This window comes from Diospyros lotus, chromosome 4 (genome assembly GCF_014633365.1).
Source record: "Diospyros lotus cultivar Yz01 chromosome 4, ASM1463336v1, whole genome shotgun sequence".
Lineage (NCBI taxonomy): Eukaryota > Viridiplantae > Streptophyta > Magnoliopsida > Ericales > Ebenaceae > Diospyros > Diospyros lotus.
The window spans coordinates 35,114,463-35,132,709 of record NC_068341.1 but is presented as its reverse complement, the minus strand read 5'-3'; the positions used below and the strand labels follow the sequence as shown (position 1 = coordinate 35,132,709).

At 37.6% G+C, this 18,247-nt stretch overlaps 1 protein-coding gene across 5 annotated transcripts; it reads left to right on the top strand.

Moving 5' to 3' along the window:
• The first annotated feature begins 214 nt into the window (after positions 1-214).
• On the top strand, positions 215-17,549 carry LOC127799324 (EID1-like F-box protein 2). 5 transcript variants are annotated; one of them, XR_008022597.1, is made up of 4 exons: positions 215-382; positions 1,589-2,361; positions 2,594-2,745; positions 17,205-17,549. XR_008022597.1 is itself a non-coding variant. In XM_052333254.1 (3 exons), exon 2 carries the CDS (start codon positions 1,598-1,600, stop codon positions 2,342-2,344), a length of 747 nt encoding a protein of 248 aa, XP_052189214.1. In that variant the 5' UTR covers positions 215-382; positions 1,589-1,597; the 3' UTR covers positions 2,345-2,361; positions 17,205-17,549. The 5 variants fall into 5 exon arrangements, 4 of the variants coding, with proteins under 4 accessions (XP_052189214.1, XP_052189217.1, XP_052189216.1 ...); XM_052333254.1 differs by lacking the exon at positions 2,594-2,745; XM_052333257.1 differs by lacking the exon at positions 2,594-2,745 and having other exon boundaries at positions 241-479.
• The last annotated feature ends 698 nt before the right edge of the window (positions 17,550-18,247 follow it).

Sequence of the window (18,247 nt, the reverse complement as noted above, 5' to 3'; positions counted from 1 at the left end):
AAAATTTAACAAAAATTTTCTTAATTCAAACTAATTTTACAGCCAATATCTTCTCCGGCGGCACCAAACAGCACAAAATGGGCCGCCGAGCTGTCCACACGGTGCCACGTCACAAAAAATGGCAAATTCCGCATGGCGCAGTATGATTCGTCACTGCGCTACTTAGCTCACCGCCTTTTAACCCTGCAGGTTATATCTACACACACACACACATATATATATATATATATTATATAATATATTTTGCTTGGGCTAAGACATGAAGGGCCAGCCGCTAACGAGGCTCCCTTCTCGCTGCGGGTCGCTCAGAGCGTAATCTTTTATAGACGAAGCTGCCCCGGTGGGATAGGGAAATTCCCGAGCATTTCTTGGAGTTGTCTCGGTAATTTCTCACTTTCTTGCTCCTTGATTTGCCCGAGAACCCCTAGATCTGTTGCTTCTTGTTGTCCCAGTTGGGGCGATGCTGAAACGGAGCTGAGGTGAAGAATTAAGATCTGTGGCAATTTATAGTTGAAATCGAGCTGCCATGTAAAGCTCTTAGTGGATTCAGTGTTGTTTGAGTTGTTGGCTGCTCTGAAACCAGTGCTGATCATGTGAACTGTGGGAAGAGTGAAGTGTTCTTTGTTTATTGTTTTCAGAGTAGGGATTTTTTGAGCACTGCTTCTTTGCCGTTTGAAAGCTATATAGAATAGCAATTGATTTATAGCGTTAGGTATCATTCGGGGAAACACTTTATTTGTTTATTGTTAAATACGGGAACAATTTAATTTAGAAATTTAGGGTTTTGTGGATCTTGTACTCTGGGAATCCCTTTCATGCACCTTGAAGTGGGAATGCTACTGAATTGAACGATATGTGTGTGTATGGGTATATTAATATATTAATTTGAAGTTTAAGGTTGTTTAGATCTTGGTAGCTAGAGGTCCCTCTGGTGCATCTTGAACTGGGGATGTTACTGACATGCACGATATATGTGTATAGATGTGCTATCTCTTCACATGCTTGTATATTCATGTTGCCATCCCCATCCCACCTAGTGAGATGAAGGCTTGTGGTTGTTGTATTTATTCATTTAAAAAAATTATTAAGACAGGTAAAAGCTAATGTAATTAACTAAAACCTGAGGAGAGTGGAGTTTTGGTGCCTTAAAAAATGTGTTTTTGCAATGTTAATTTTATGGAAGAGATTGTATTATCTTAATTTCATCGTATGTCTAATTGTTGGAAGAGTCAATTTAACAGTACCTTTAAATTAAAGTCTAATAGGGTAGTCTATACAAGTCTACCCTGGAACCCTCATGTTTGCTGACACGAAGGGTGTTCCCCTTCGAATCCCTTTGTATTCCATGTATCAAAATGATCTACATTCTAGATAATGAGGGTTTAAAATTTATCTTGGCTTCTAAAATGTTAATTGCATCTTTCAATTATGGTATCATTTGTTCTGATCATAGTTCCTAGAATTCGTAGTGTCTCTGGTTAAGAAATTTGGGTATGTTTTTTTGCAATGAATATGTTGTCTGACCTGTAACCTTTTTTTTGTTATCACGCTACATGGATTTTATTCCTGACTGCTCTGATATTACTAGGTTGAGACAATGATTTTGGCGAAGCAATCTCGTTGTGTACACTCAACAAGCTGTGCTTGCATGAAAGGGCATGTAAATGAGGATGCTATCTTCCTAGTTTTTCAGCACTTGAATTGGAATCCTAAGTTGATAGCCACCTTTTCTTGTGCATGCAAATGGTTTGATGATATTGCTAAAAGAGTACTCTGGAAGGAGTTCTGTAAGGCAAGAGCTCCAAAGATGATGGTTGATCTCCAGTCTGGTGGGAGTCACAATGTTGATGGGAACTGGAGTGCACTTGGGAAGCTTCTTATCTACTGTTCTGGGTCTACCAAGGGTGGCTTGTTCAATAATATACATATTCCCGGCCACTTTGTTTATAGGACCCGATTCTCTAGGACGTCAGGCAAGAGCTTTCTTTTGCCACAATGCAGAACTGATGTTCTATATGTGTCTGACCCTTGCGAACATCTTGACCAAGGTGAAGAGGGAGACATAGGATTTTTTCGAGGAGTTTTCAAGTCATTTGCAATGTCAAAGGTTCGGAGGATGCTAATTGGGAGGGGGGCCCAGCTGCATCCTACAGAGGTGTGTCCCTATTGCAAGGCAAAACTGTGGAGCATGCTGCAAGCTAGGATGATACCACAAAGTGCTAGCTGCAGGCTAGGTGCTTATGAAGATTGTGTTGAGTATTATGTGTGCCTCAATGGGCACATGCTAGGGATCTGCACTCTCTTGCCTCTGTCTGATTCAGAAGAGACGTCTGATTGCGAGTGATACTTGAATGAATCCTGGTATGATTAGCATGTAGATCTTCTTCTCTTCCTTTTTTGTCTACTTTTTTTTTATGTCAATAGGGTTAATAGTCACAACAATCTGGAAATGAGTTGATACATTATTGCAAAATACTCCTAGTGATTTGAGGATTTATATAATAGATGTGCAAAAACAACGTAGAAGAATGGAGAGTGAAAGCCTTGATGTGCATTTTAAGAACACTGTCCTTGGGCATTCTAATTGTCTTAGGATTCAACAAAGCTGGAGAAAACAAAAGCTCTTTGGGAAAAAGTGTGAGAGAGGACTGAAAGAAAGGAAAGAATGCATATAACTAAGTGCTGAAAATGTCAGAAGGCATAGATGTTAAATGGTTGTGAACCAAAAGACGCTGTCCACCAAAGGTAAATAGTTTTCCCCTTTGTTTAAAAGTCAAGAGACGTACTGATGAAGTTCATACAGAAATATTTTGGGAAACAATATTTTAGACATAAAAGTAGAAATTAATATTGTTTTATTAATTTCTTTATTGTCATTTGTTTCCTAGTTTTTTTTAATTTCTTTTATGTTCTAGAATCCTAATTAGATTAGGATTACCTTTATAACAAGGAATCCTAGTTAGAAAGGAATTCTTATTAGAATAGGTTTATATCTATTAATTGTCTATAAATAATTCCTAAAGGAAGTATTGAAGGACATATTTTGATAAATGATATCGAATATTGATATTGGTTTTGAGTAATCGGGATTACTCTTGTTTCTTTTGGTTTGGGTTCTGCATCAATTGGTATCAGAGCCAGGTTCCTAAATTGTTTTTGGGGATTTTCTAAAATTTTCTAGAAAATTTTGGAAAACTCACAAAACCTTCCAAGCCCATACCCACCATTGATGATTTAGTGCAAATCTTGGCCATAGAAGCCATTACCGATCGGACTCCTTTGCAGAGCCTCATTGGAGACATTGACAACCCTAGCCAATCCTCGCCGCAAACCCTAGCAGTAGCAGAAGCTTTAAACAGCCAACACAACGATGTTGGAATCCTCAACCAGTGGTGTCGAAATCCCAAAGTGACAATATCATTACCCTTTTCCAACTTGTTGGCAGCAAGTTAGCGAACCCAACGGGATTGACTTGACTGCGAAAGATTCGCCATAACCGGCCTTGTGACAGTAATAAACGATGCCAAATCATCCATTGTCTGATTTGCTCACGTACACCAGTCGCTGATTGCCACCATCATTATGCCTCGGCGTCACTGTGACTCAAGCTGGATCTTGTCAGAAACTCCTACATCTTCACTAATTCCTATTGCCATTGCACTTTTAAGTTACCCGGCCCAATTTCTCACTAGACCCAAACCCTAATTGAATATCCATTACACTTTGACCAACCCATTTAACAACCCAATTAGCCATTGACCCATTTCCTAACTTGGACCCTATTCCCAAGCCTATCAACCCATGAACCTTATCCATACCCAATGCATATACCTGCAGGCTTCATTACTTTTACACCATCAACCAAACCTCCATTTTGCTTTGGTTAAAGGTATATTCTTTCCTATGGAAGTTTGATTAATATTTATCTATTGGGTATCTTTAGTAAATTGTTTAGGTCCATTTAATATTCTTTTATTGTGAAAAGAATTAAGATTAAAAAAAAAAGAGCGAAACCTAGAAAAAAAAAATTCTTATCATATTTTTTGCATCTCGAGCATTATTTTTTTGTTATTGATATTGTCACTTAATTTAAGTTTCTTAGTCCTATTTGTGCATCTTAGTAGGTTTCTAGTCTATTTTTAAGTTGCAATTTGCGTCTTGTCAGCATTCGCCTAATTTATTTCATCCTTCCTTGGCCTTCTTCCTCATACTATTTGTTTCCTTTTCCATGGCCCCTAACAAACATGAACAACCTTGTCTACTAGTCAACCGTTCTTCATTCATTACAAAACTCAATTAAATCCATTGAAACCCGAATGAACAATCTTGAGAGTCTTTCAAATATAGTGGGAAACCTTTCCAAAACAATGGGAACCCTTACTGAGCAGATGACACAAGTCTTTAAAATACTCAGTGAGCAAAAGATAGGTGATGATTTTGTAGAGCCCCCTCGAGTCTATACATGGTGCACTCCACACCTCAGGGATACACATTGCTTCCAATAAGATTTCTAATTCACATAAAACACTAGAAAGGAATGCTTGTCCTGCTAATGATGATCTTGATTTGGTCAAACAAGTTAACATTGGAGTGTCCATGATGAAGAATGGAAAACGTACAATATTTTTTAGACATGCATTGGGAGTGGTGAGAGAACTTTCATACTAATTATTGATGGGGATAGTACTATGAATATGGTTTCTAAATTTGCAATTACACGATTGAACCTTAAAGTAGAACCACATCCAAAATCATTTAAAGTTGCATGGTTGAATAATACAACCTTACCAGTCACCGAGAGATGTCTTGTTCCCATTCAACTGGGTGCTTACAAAGATGAGATTTTTTTGATGTTTTACCTATGGATGTTGCCCATATTCTTTTAGGTTGCCCTTGGCTTTATGACATGAATATAGTTCATTATTGGGCGAGAAAATACCTATGTCTTCAACTATAAGGGTAAGAAACTCACAATGATCCTTGCTAAACCTTTTAGTAGAGGCACTAGGACCAAGCCCAGACAAGCACCACCAATACACAATAAAAAGCACATTCATTTAATAGCTCCTAAGGCATTTGAAAAAAACTATCAAGAAAGTGGATACAAATTAGCCATCATAGCTAAGGAGTCCGCTTTGAGTTCCTCGGAGAGTTTGGAATTTCCATCTGGGATGAAGTCATTGTTAGAAGAATTTCCTGATATTATGCCTAATGAACTCCCTAGTGACCTACCACCTATGAGGGATATCCAGCATGCCATTGATCTAGTTCCTGAGTCTCAATTATCTAATTTGCCCCATTATAGGATGAACCCAAAAGTGCAAGCTAAATTGAATAGGCAAGTAGAAGACCTTTTGACGAAAGGAGTAGTTTGACATAGCCTTAGCCCTTGTATTGTCCTAGCCCTTTTAACTCCAAAGAAAGATGGATTTGGGCGAATGTGTGTAGATAGTAGAGCCATTAATAAAATCACCTGTCAAATCTAAGGATCTGACAAGGTAAATTCTCACTGAGACAATGAGAATTCAGAGAGATCGGAGAATTAAGGGAAGAAGGTGGGGGAAATTAGAGAGCAAAGAGCGGGAAAGAGAGAGAGAGAGAGAGGCGGGAAAAGAGATCTCAATTATCGTATTGCATGATCTCAATTTGGGTGTGGTTAGTTGTATATATACTGATCCAACACTCCCTGTGGCGCTAACTGCTCGCCAAGTACAACCGCCCTAAGCTATCTTTAAGTACAACTAATAGGAGCTATAATTGTTACTATCAGTTCATATACAATATATTACCCTTATTGCCCCTACTTACATGACAATTGCCCTTACAAATTTCTTGTCCTCAAGAAATGTTAAGTAAGCTGACTGCTTGAGGAAACTGCTTGGGAAGGTCAAGGAGGTATTCCCATGTGTTGTTGTCCAAGTGTAAATGGGCCCATTTAACTAAGACTTGGGTTATTGGAGCCCCTTGTTTATAGATGAAGCTCTTGTCCATTATGGTTGTCGGCTCCATGGGTATGTTGAATGCAACTGGTAGAGAAGAACTTACTGGATTTGACCTTATTGATTTCTTTAGTAGTGAGACATGGAATGCCAAATGGATCTTAGAGTCTTTAGGCAATTGCAATCGATAGGCCGATGGGGAAAGGGCCATAGAATTTGGGGCTCAACTTGGAAACCGACCCTTGCAGTAATGCCTTAAGGTGCCCATGTTTGAGTTTTAAGAACACATGATCCCCCACAACAAACTCCCGTTCACTCCTTTTGTTCGCAAATTGTTTCATGCGATTCTTGGAGTTGGCTAACTCCTTCCTTAATAATTGTAGAATTTGTTGCCTTTGTTGTAGATAAGCATCCACTACAACCACTGCAGTTGAATCTTTGACGGTTGGAAGTAGGGGTGGTTTGTACCCGTATAGAGTCTCAAATGGGGACATCGTGATAGAGTTGTGGTGGCTTGAATCGTACCACCATTATGCCAAGGCTAGCCATTTGTGCCACCCTTTAGGTTCTAGGAAACACATGCAACGTAGGTAAACCTCCAAACACTGATTCACTCTCTCTATTTGGCCATCAGATTCGGGATGGTAGGCAATAGACATATGTAATTTGGTACCCATAGCCTTCATCAATTCCTTCCATAGTAAGCTTGTGAAGATTTTGTCCATGTTTGATGCAATCGAGTGGGGGGTCCCATGCAATTTTACCACTTGATCAAGGAAGAGGTTGGCCACCTCTTGGGCTGTGTAAGGGTGAGTTAATCCCAGGAAGTGAGCATACTTCGTGAATCGGTCCATAATCACCATAATACAGTCCTTCCCTTCTGACTTGGGTAGCCCTTCAATGAAGTCCATTGAAATGCTTTCCTAAGGTAACCCCGGTGTAGCCAAGGGCTACAATAATCCAGGTGCAGCCACTGTCTCATACTTACATCTTTTGCATACATCGCAACCCAGTACAAATTCCATGACATACTTTTTTAGCCCTAGCCAATGGAACAACTACTTCACTTTGTGGTAAGTATTTACTATACCTCGAATGTTCCCTTATGGGTGATTCATGTAGAGCTTCCAATATCCTTCCCTTGAACTGATCATCATCTCCGATCACCAGTCTTCCTTGATAACGAATAAGCTCGTTGATTAGAGTATAACCTTACTTAGTTGAGGGATCCATCACTAAGTGTTCTAGAAGTTCTTTAGTGCTTCCATTCCTGGCATAGTTGGTTGTGACCTCTTGATACCAATCCAGAATAATAGAGGTAATGGCAGCCAAGTGTCCTTCAAAACATCTAGATAGGGCATCTGTGGCCACATTCTGCTTCCCCTGTCTATAAAATCCAGCTTCTTCACTCAAAAGTAGTAGATGTTGTGGCTGCAAGTGACGAAGTCTTCAACAGCCAAAGGAGGACTCGGTCTAATCCGAACAAATGTGGATAAGGCATGAGAGTGTGCTGTGGAAGCAGCCTCTTTCTCTTTCTTCTTCTTGGCGGCTTATCTCTGCTTCACACCTTCTATTAATATATATTTATATATAAATAGAACGATTTTGCTAGACGGACGGACGAAGGCTGGAAGGAGAAAATTGGGGCTCTCAAGTGCTGCTCGCTACTCTTCCTTTGATGTCTTTGGCTCTCTCTCTCTATCTCATTCAGACTCCAAGCAAACATTAAATCTAGGATATTGGATAAGCTTTGAAGTCTTCTTTGGCCATGTGTAAATAATTAGACATAAAATATGCCTTTTGAAATATTTTATTTCCAACAATATGTGCATTTGGGATAATATAAATTTTATTTAAATAATTTTTCTAGGCTTCGCCTAGCCCCTACCTGGGGCTAGCGCCTAGCACGTTTTAAAACACTAGTGGTAGGTATCATCAAATTCCTATCTGGCTTGAAGATGAGTGGAAAACTACTTTTAAAATCCAAAATGGACTTTATGAATGGTTAGTTATGCCCTTTGGCCCGTCTAATGCTCCTTTGCTCCTAGTACCTTCATGAGAGTTATGACAAAAGTACTTAAACCTTTCATAGGAAAATTCTTGGTTGTTTACTTTGATTGATTTTTAGCAAGTCCTAAGATATGCATCTAGATCATCTCAAACAAGTGTTCCTAACTCTTTGGGTTGCTAAATTGTATGTTAACCTTAAGAAGTGTTCCTTTCTCCAACCTCAAGTTCGATTTTTAGGGTTCATTATCCTGGCCTAGGGCATAGCTATTGACCCTGAGAAAGTTTGAGCTATTAGAGAATGGCCTGAACCTAGGACAGTGTTAGTGATTTGTAGTTTCCATGGCCTGTCTACTTTTTACAGGAAATTCATTAAGGGATTTAGTACTGTCATGGCTCCAATTACAGGTTGTTTAAAGAAAGGAGAGTTTTTGTGGCCTAGTTCATTTGATAAAGCCTTTAAGGAAATTAAAGAAAGGATGGTCACAACACTTGTCTTACGACATCCTGATTTTAGTAGAGTGTTTGAGGTTGTCTGTGATGCATCTGGCATTGGTATTGGAGGTGTTCTTAGCCAAGAGGGTCACCTAATAGCATTCTATAGTGAGAAACTCAATGAAGTTAAACAGAAATATTCCAATTATGATAAAGAGTTCTATGTTGTTGTCCAGTCTCTTTGCTATTGGAATCTATTACCACAAGAATTTGTTCTATATTCTAATCACCTAGTATTAAGATACTTGTAGTCTCAAAAGAAGTTGAACTCTAGGCATGCTAAGTGGGTGGAATTCCTTAGTTAGTACACCTTTGTCCTTAAGCATTGTTCTAGGGTTGATAACAAAGTTGTTGATGCCCTTAGCCGAGTAGTTAGTTTTCTTCAAGTGATGAATACAAAGGTTATTGGTTTTGATAAGGTGAAGGACACTTACCTTAATTGTCCTGATTTTGGCTCTATTTACCTCGAGGTTAGTGAAGGTAATCGCGTGCCCCTTGTTGATTTTGTCATTCATGATGGCAATCTTTTTAAAGGCACCAAGTTATTCATTCCATGAACCTCATTTAGAGACTATTTGAAATTGCATGCAGGGGGATTAGCTGGTTATTTTGGATTAAACCTAGTGTTGGTCAAGATTAGTTCATATGATGTGGCAAAATCCAAAATAACTTACCCTCATGATTTCTTTCTCCAAATCCACAACCTCCATGTAATCTCAATACCAATTCCCTTCTCTGCCCACATGACTATTTAAATTGCCTCCCATAATGATCTTTCCTCTTGGTATCCTTTATAGCAACTGCTCTAAATCTTCTCAAAATTTTCCTTTTATCTCCTCTCTTAACCCAACTTGTGGTGTATATCTGCTTACAATATTCATATTTTCTTCTCCTAGAACAATTTTAGCTACAATAATCCCATCTCCTATTCTCATCACATTCGCTACCCATCTTTTAAAGTCATACCTATAATAATCCTCTCTCCCATCTTTGCCCGATTCCTTCTTGAGTAGCAAAGTTATATCCAGATTTTGTCAATATTTTAGCTTCATCTCTAACTCATCTCATATCTTGGAGGAACACAATATTAATTTTCTTCTAATCATCACATCCACACTTCCATAGATTTACCTGTCAAAGTCCCAATATTCCATGATTCAAGTGTTAATCTATGATCTTAGACTAGCTTCTTTACTCACATCTGTCCATGAAAATGTGAGGACCCTTGCAAATTTGACGCTACATCCAGACATTGATGCAGCGGCTCTAGCTCATTTGTCACTACATCCGAGCAATGTAGTGCATTGCTATGAAGGGTTACACCCCAACGATTTCTTATTTGTCTAAAATTCATGAAGGGTTACTCACCAACTCATATTCTAAACTATCCCTTTGTTACATTAAGAAGACCTTTTTATAGGCTAAAATCCTATCATAAAATTTATTCAAATCCAAACCACAAAGTCAAATATCTACTAAAATCTTATCATAAAAGCCATTATACCTAAATCAAAATTTCTCATCATCTGGTCTTGTGAAAAGAAGACTAGTAGATGTTATTGTGGGGAGAGTAGAGGAAAGGAGGAAATTGGCAATGAAAGAGATAAGAGTGATACCAAGAAAATTGGTGGAAAACTCTTAGGCATGACTTGGTTATAATGGGCTTACTGAAGATATGGTTATAGATAGAAAGGATGATGAACTAGAATTCATAGATCCAAGCCCGCCTGGTAGGAATAAGACTTACTATGTTGCTGTTGTTTCAGGTTGGGGGTGGGACAAGAAATGCATTATAGAAAATCAACTCCTGAAGGACCTAATGTTTCACTCTTAATGCAAATATCTTTCTTGTGTTTAGCGAATGTAGTTTTGCTTGATCATAAATTGCCCCAGCAACTACAGGTAGGACTTGAGCATAAACATTATTGAAGGAATTCACCGAATTCTTGCATATTCAGCACACATTTACAGTCATATTTAAGGTGAGTCTTGACACCTTCATAAGGAAACTATCAATCTATCTTCTAAGGAAACTAGCTATTACGGAAACATAAACAATTAAGAAACTAACTAATTAGGTAGCTAATTTATACAGAAAAAATAGCTAACTATACATTTTATATCTACATTAGAAAACATAATTTTCTGCATTCGATGGTGAGCCAATTAGTGAAGTGAGTCTTCTATTTCCTTTATTCCAACTCTCCCCCTCAAGCTAGTGAGTTGATATTTTCCATTCCCAGCTTGCTAGTAATCTCTTGAAACCTAGAAATGGATAACCCTTTGGTTAGAACATCAACCAATTGATTCTTTGATGCCACGTGAAGGATAGTAATGAATCTACTGTCAATTTTCTCTTTGATGAAATGTCTGTCCACTTCTATATGCTACATTCGATCATATTATATTGGATTGTGTGCTATACTGATAGTTGATTTGTTATCATAGCATAGGTTCATCGATCCACTTTCAATCATCAAATCCTTTAGAATTATTTTGATTCACAAAAGCTCACACATACCCAGAGCCATAGCACGAAATTCTACTTCTGCACTTGACCTAGCTACCACATTTTGCTTCTTGCTCCTCCAAGTAACCAAATTTCCTCTTATAAAAGTGTAGTAGCCTGTAGTTGACCTCCTATCTGTGAGAGATCTTGCATAGTCAGCATCAGTGTATGCCTCTACTGTCAAATTACTTCCCTTTTTGAACAAAATTCCTCTTCTTGAGTAGCTTTTAAGTACCTGAGAATTCTCTAAACTTCTTGTAGATGTTCCTCCTTAGATCATGTATGAACTGATTAATTACTTCCACAGCATAAGCAAGGTCAAGTCCGGTGTGTGAGAGATAAATCAATCTTCTTACTAGCCTCTGGTAGCGCCTTTATCAATAATTGTTCCCTCCTTGCTTTCTTGGTTCATTCTATGGTTTGGATCAATAGGTGTACTCACTGGTTTGCATCCAATGGTATCTTTTTCCTTGAGTAGGTTAAAATATACTTTTATTGGCATATAAATATCCCTTGTCTAGAATATGCTACTTCAATTCCAAGGAAGTATTTCAATTTCCCCAGCTCTTTCATTTCAAATTCTCGAGCCAATTGTGTTTTGAACCTCAGTTTTTCTTCTTCATCACTCCCAATCACAATAATATCATTTACATATACCAATAAGACTGTAGTCTTTCTCCTTACCTTGAGTGTTTAACAAATAAAATATGGTCACCATGACTTTGCTTATACCCAAACTGCATTATAGCCTTAAACCAAGCTCACGAAGATTGTTTTAGCCCATACAAGGCTTTCTTTAGTTTGCATACCTTGCCAAGACCATGTTTGCCATCAAAACCTTGGTGGTGGCTCCATCTACACCTCTTCTTCTAAGTCTCCATGAAGGAATGCATTTTTACATCATACTGTTGAATTTCTCAGCCAAAATGAACTGCTAGAGATAATAGGATTCTCACCGCGTTCATTTTTGCCACCAGTGCAAAGGTCTCTTAGTAATCCACCCCATAAGTTTGTGTGTAGCCTTTTGCAACTAGCCTTGTCTTGTACCGTTCAATAGTTCCATCTATCTTAAATTTAACAGTCTAGACCCATTTGCAGCTAACTACTTTCTTTTCCTTACGACACACCACCATCTCCCATGTTTTATTCTTCTCCAAAGCTCTCATTTCCCCCTCTATGGCATATGTCTAGTTATTAACCCTTAAAGCATCATATATTGTTTTGGGTATTTTGATTGAGTTCAAGGTGGAGAGAAAGCTTTTGTGCTGGGAGGATAATCTATGTGAGGAGATGAAATGGGCTATAGGATGTTGGGTACGCTTTCGTGTCCCTTTTCTCCAAGCAATAGGAAGATAGAGATCACAATTTGAGTTAGCATCACAAACAATAGTGTTGTCAGTTTCAGAATTGAACAAGTTTAAAGTGTTCATTACCTAGACTTGGAGTTGATTCTTGGACTTGCTTGAGTGGCTGTGAGGGTTTTACTTTTCTTGAATACTGTTTCAGCGTCTTTAAAGGGTTATGGATTTGCACCTGTTCATGGACATTGGTAGTGTCAGTGGCAGGTTCAATGGAATATCAGGGTCAAGAACATTTGCAGTGTCATTGGCATATGGTTCAATGTCATTGGCAGGTTCAAGGACATTTGTAGTGTCATTGGTAGCTTCAATGTCAATGTCCTTTGGAGCAGTGATATCGCCATATTTGCAACCTGGTCAATTGTTTCTGGAATGATAACCCTAGGAAAGGGTTGAGATGATGATGGTTTATTAGGAAGCTTTGCATTTAGTTCGAGAACGAGGATGGAACCTGAGCACACATCTTCATTTCTGGACTCCTCCCCCTGAAGATGGGTGTGAGGAGAGCTACAGAAAGGTTGGGACTCATGAAATGTGATATCAAGAGAAACACAGGTGCATCGACTAGAAGGATCATGACATTTGTAACCGTTTTTGGTAGAAGAATAACCAACAAAGATGCACTTCTTTGCCCGAGGGTCCAATTTAGATCTGTGAGTTTTGTGAATATGCACGAAAGCAACATAGCCAAATACCTTTGGGGACAGATTTCTAGTAGACACGATGTCTGGAAAATGATTGGACAAAATATGTATAGGACTATGATTGGCTAGGACTTTAAAAGGAAGACGATTTATGAGATAAGTAATTGTTAGAACTGCTTCTCCCGGTGTTATTAAAGGCGTGCCTAGGCGCACCATGGGCACTTGGATGTCTCTAGATGGGTGCAGACCACCAAGGCATGCCTGGGCTTTTTTAACTGTTTTTTAAGTTTTTATTTTACTATTTATTGGTTTATTTAACTTTTTATTGTTCAGGGTTTAAATTTATTTCTTCAACTACAAATTTGACAGTGACTAAAAGGGTTACTATTTCAAATGCTCCAATTGAATTTGAACTAGATAAAGATGGAGAGGGAGATGACGTGGAAAAAGATATTAGAGATGATACTTCTAATGATGAAAATATGGAAATGTTTGATTTTGATGATGAGGATGACTTTTAGATTATTTAAAATGCATAATTAGTTAATCTTGATTCAGATTTAAAACCTATAAATTGTTTTAAAATTTAATTTAAGTTGACTTAAAGACTTTATATTGCATCTTTTGGCATTTTTTATTATTTTCATTAGTATATGCTGAATTTTTTTAATTTCCTTGATAACATGTTTGTGAATATGTTATTAGGAGTTAGGACTTATTTTATACCTTATTCTTCAACTATGATATATATATATATATATATTTTAGCTAGCATGCGCTTAGTTCCATCAGACACGCGCCTCGCCTTGCGCCTTAGGTTCCAACACCCTTTTGCACCTTGGGCCTTTAATAACACTAGATTCCTCCCATAGGAATTTGGGAGCATTGGACTGAAAAAAAAGTGCATGAGTAACTTCTAGGAGATGACGGTTTTTCTGTTCTACCACCTCATTTTGCTATGGGGTTTCAACATAGGAAGATTCATGAACAATATCCTCTTTGATAAAAAAAGGAAGAGAGATTCTGATTGAAATAATCCTTGCCATTATCTGAGCGAAACTGTCTTATTCTTGCTCCAAACTGAGTAAAAATCATTTTTTTGAAATTGAGAAAATAGTGAACTAATTTCAGATTTGTCTTTCATTAAAAACAACTAAATAGTTCTAGTACAGCCATCAATAAAAGTGACAAACCACTTAGCCCGATGAATACCAGAAACCTTTGTCGGCCCCCAAATATCAGAATGTATCAAAGTAAAAGACTAATTGCATTTCATTGAATTGATAGGGAAGGAAGTACAACAATGTTTAGCAAATTGACATCACTTCACATTGGAAATCTGACACAACTAGATCTCTCAACAATAATGGCAAGGCGAATGACCAAGACAAAGATGATGTACCCAAATCATTTGTTTATTAGATGTGGCTACAAGGGTTTGAGAGAAAGGAGATTGGTTTCCCTTTATTCAACCATTGATCCTCAAGGTAGTACAACCCATCATGCTCTCTAGCAAATCCAATCATCTTCCCTAAGTCTTGATCCTGAAACACTCAATGAGAGTCAAAGAATGTTAGTTTGCAATGGAGTTCTTTAGTAATTTTTTGGACAGAGATAAGATTAGTTGAAAGATGAGGGATATGAAGGACATTTGTAAGAGATATGGAAGGAGTAAGATGTAGACTTCCTTGTCCAACAATATCAGTGGGAGAGCTATCAGCTATAGTAATTTTTTGGTTTCCTTGGGTTGGTTTATATGAATGAAAGAGAGTGATATCATAAGTCATATGATCAGTAGCCTTGAAATCTATAACCCATCTACCCATTTTAGTATGTGATGCTTTAAAAGAATCAATCATAGACACATACACTTTTAACAAGAGAACAAGAACCTGTAAATTTATCGAGAGATTCAAGAAGGCGTCTCAATCTTCCTATATCTTCTTTGTTGAATTCTGTAGACGACTCATTGTCTAGCTATGCAGTATCGATTAGTGACTGCTCTTTGCTGGCCACATTAGCTTGGCTGCTTGGCCCTTGAATCCTCCTATTCATGCCAAAACTTGGGCCTTTCCATGAAGTTTAAAGCAATTTCTTGAGTGGCGAGGTTTGTTGCAATAGTTGCACCACAATCCATCTTTGTTAGAGTGTTTTCTTGATTATGTTGGCTGCAAATTATTGTTCTTTTATTCCCTCCTTTGCTAGGTCAACGAAAGACCATTGCTGCAGCCTCTTGTATACGAGGTTCCAGCGTAACACCTCGTCGACTCTCTTCAGCATGAACAATTGAAAAAAATTCACAACGGGTTGGTATAGGAACCTTACCAAGGATTTGAACTCTAATCTGATCATACTCAGAATTCAATCCTGTAAGAAATTCAAGTACTCGATCATTTTCAAGTAACTCTCGAACCACTTGAATGTCATCGTTGTATTCCAATTTCAGATCTTGTTTGTGGTCTATTTCAAGCCAAAATCTTGTCATCTTATTGTAATATTCAGTGATAGACATTCCCCCTTATTTGATAGAGCTTACTTGATTTTTCAACTCGTAGATCAATGTTGCATCTTTCTTCTTGGAGTAAATCAGTTGCTGATTCTCCCATATTTTGCACCACATCAAATTTTTATTAATCTCTCGTTTCATGGAATTCCATAACCAAGACATAATCATTGAATCTTCTTCATCCATGCCCTAAATCCTGGATCTGTTTCTTTTGGGCTAGGGTCGGTAAGATATCCTATCTTTCCTCTTCCTCTGAGAAAAGTGTGAACTACTTGACTCCATTGTAGGTAGTAAGTTCCATCAAGCCGATATAGAGGATTTTTATTCTGGAAATCGATTCCAGTTCCTACTGCAGTGATAGTCGTAGGTGCGGCCAATATTTCACCCATAGTAGTTGAGATAGAATCCTAGAAATAGTTGACATATTGTGATGAAAAGAATGTAGAATGATTAGGAAAGGTTGCGATGAAGGCAGAACAACAACTATGTGATGGTGGCAATGAAGGCTGGAGAGACAAAGAAAGCTGGAAATGAGAGAAGCAATGAAGGCTAGAAAAAGATGCCCTAGAAAGATGGCTCTGATACCATGAAGGAATTCACCGAATTCTTGTATATTCAGCACACGATTATAGTCATATTTAAAGTGAGCCTTGACTCCTTCATAAGGAAACTATCAATCTACATTCTATGTCTACATTAGGAAATATAATTTTCTGCATTCAACGGTGAGCCAATTAGCCGAGTAAGTCTTCTATTTCCTTTGTTCCAACAATTATAAACTAAAGGAAGGGAAGGAGCTAAAGCTTGACTTAAGCTTCATAAAAAGTCAGTCTGTCATGTTTGGTAAGATTTTAGCATAAACATTTACAAGCTTGCAAGTGATTTATTGGGTGAACCTAATTTTTTGACATCATGGCATGTTGGTATATTATTGGCTTGGAGCTGTCTTAACACCAAATTTGCATCACATTGATGAGAAAGTAAAATCTCAGACTATTTACACTTCTTTTGAGACTCCTGAAGTTAATATTTGTACTTCTTGTTTCATCACTCTCATAATTTACTCTTAAGAAAATTGATTCATGTTAGAAAAAATTTGCAGTCAACTAGCCAAGGGCCTCAAGGCATTACTTCCTTTTCATTTGCTAATCATTTGATGTTGCTTGCTGGTTGTTGAAGGTACGTCCAAAAGGCTTATTCTCCAGTAGCTCGAAATAAGAAACCTTCAGAGATCTTTATTGCATTGACTTACCAATCAGAACATCAATATGTATATGTGCATAGGTTGTCATATCTAGAGGCTAGAGCAGGATTATAATCTTAAAATTCTTGTGATAATTGAAAAGGCTGTATAAAATTCCAGTTAAACTGACAGGGCAGGTTTTAGGAGCCAAACCTCTCGTTGCTCAAGATCAGGCCAACTGTTGAAGAAGCTAAAAGCTTCAATCAAGCTGCTTGGCTTTGCTTCTCAACTAGAGTTACTTTTTAAGTTTCAAGTTCATACCTTTTTTCTTACTTTTCTTTAAATGCTTTGCCTTTGCCACTTTATTAAATTGATTGATATTGCTTGAGGTGTTGGCAACAAAAGAGGATCCAGAATTATTCCTTCCTTTGAGAAAATGGTGGACTACTCGTTGAGCTAGCCTTTCATGAAGATACGATCTTCAATATGTTAAATTTGCTATTCTCAACTGGTTTCCCCTTAAGATTTTATTGTCTAACAAAATGCATTTGTATTGGAAACAGGTTTTGGAGTTTTGTAAGCTGATGATGTGGATGGATGGGATCTTCTTCTGAGGTTGCCATACTGTAAACTGGATGCATAGCAAGGGATTTAGAAACATCCTTTCCTTAAGCTTAAAGCATCAAAGACTTGAACGAGCGATGCTGTTTGGGAACATGGTGGAGCTATGGATGACCATTTTGTTACGTGTAATTGTATGTGTAATATATCTCATCGAAACATGTATATTTGGTCTTGGATGTTGATTAGGTTCTGAAACAATTTATGTGTAGTTCCTTGTTTAAGACAAATAAATTCGTTCACCTCTTGGGAATTGGGCTGGGCCTCTCTGCTCTTGCTCTTGCTCTTGCTCTTGACTGCATTAAGGTTCTGTATTAAGTCCATATTTATTTACTTTAGCAATGGATAAACTCACTAAAGATATGCAGACAGAAGTACCATGGTGTATGTAATTTGTAGATGACATAGTGTTGGTGGATGAAACAAAAGAAATGAACACTAAGTTTGAGTTGTGGAGAAATAATTTAAAATTTAAAGAATTTAAATTAAATAGAAAGAAAACAGAATATATGGAATGTAAATTCAGTAAGAATGCAAGAGTGGAGGATGTTATAATAAAATTAGAAAATCAGATTTTACAAAGAAAATATTATTTTCGATATTTGAGATCAATTATTCAAAAAGATGGAGAAATTCACGAGGATATCACATAGAATTAAGGCAGGTTGGCTAAAATAGAGAAATGTATCGGGGGTGCTATCTGATGGTAAAATGTCATTAAAATTGAAAAGAAAATTTTATAGAACAGCTATAAAATTAGTCTTGTTATATGGCTCAAAATGTTGAGCAATCAAATACTAGCATGAGCAAAAAACGAGCGTAGCAGAGATGAGGATGTTAAGATGGATGTGCGGACAAGAAGAGATAAAATTAAAAATAAGATTATTCGTAATAAGTTAGGAGTAGTGTCAATCGAGGAGAATATGAGAGAGACTAAATTAAGATGGTTTGGGCATGTGAGAAAGAGACCAAGAGACGTTGCTCT

Coding starts and splice junctions, on each gene's coding strand:
- LOC127799324 (XM_052333254.1), top strand. CDS start 1,598: ATGATTTTGGCGAAGCAATCTCGTTGTGTACACTCAACAAGCTGTGCT.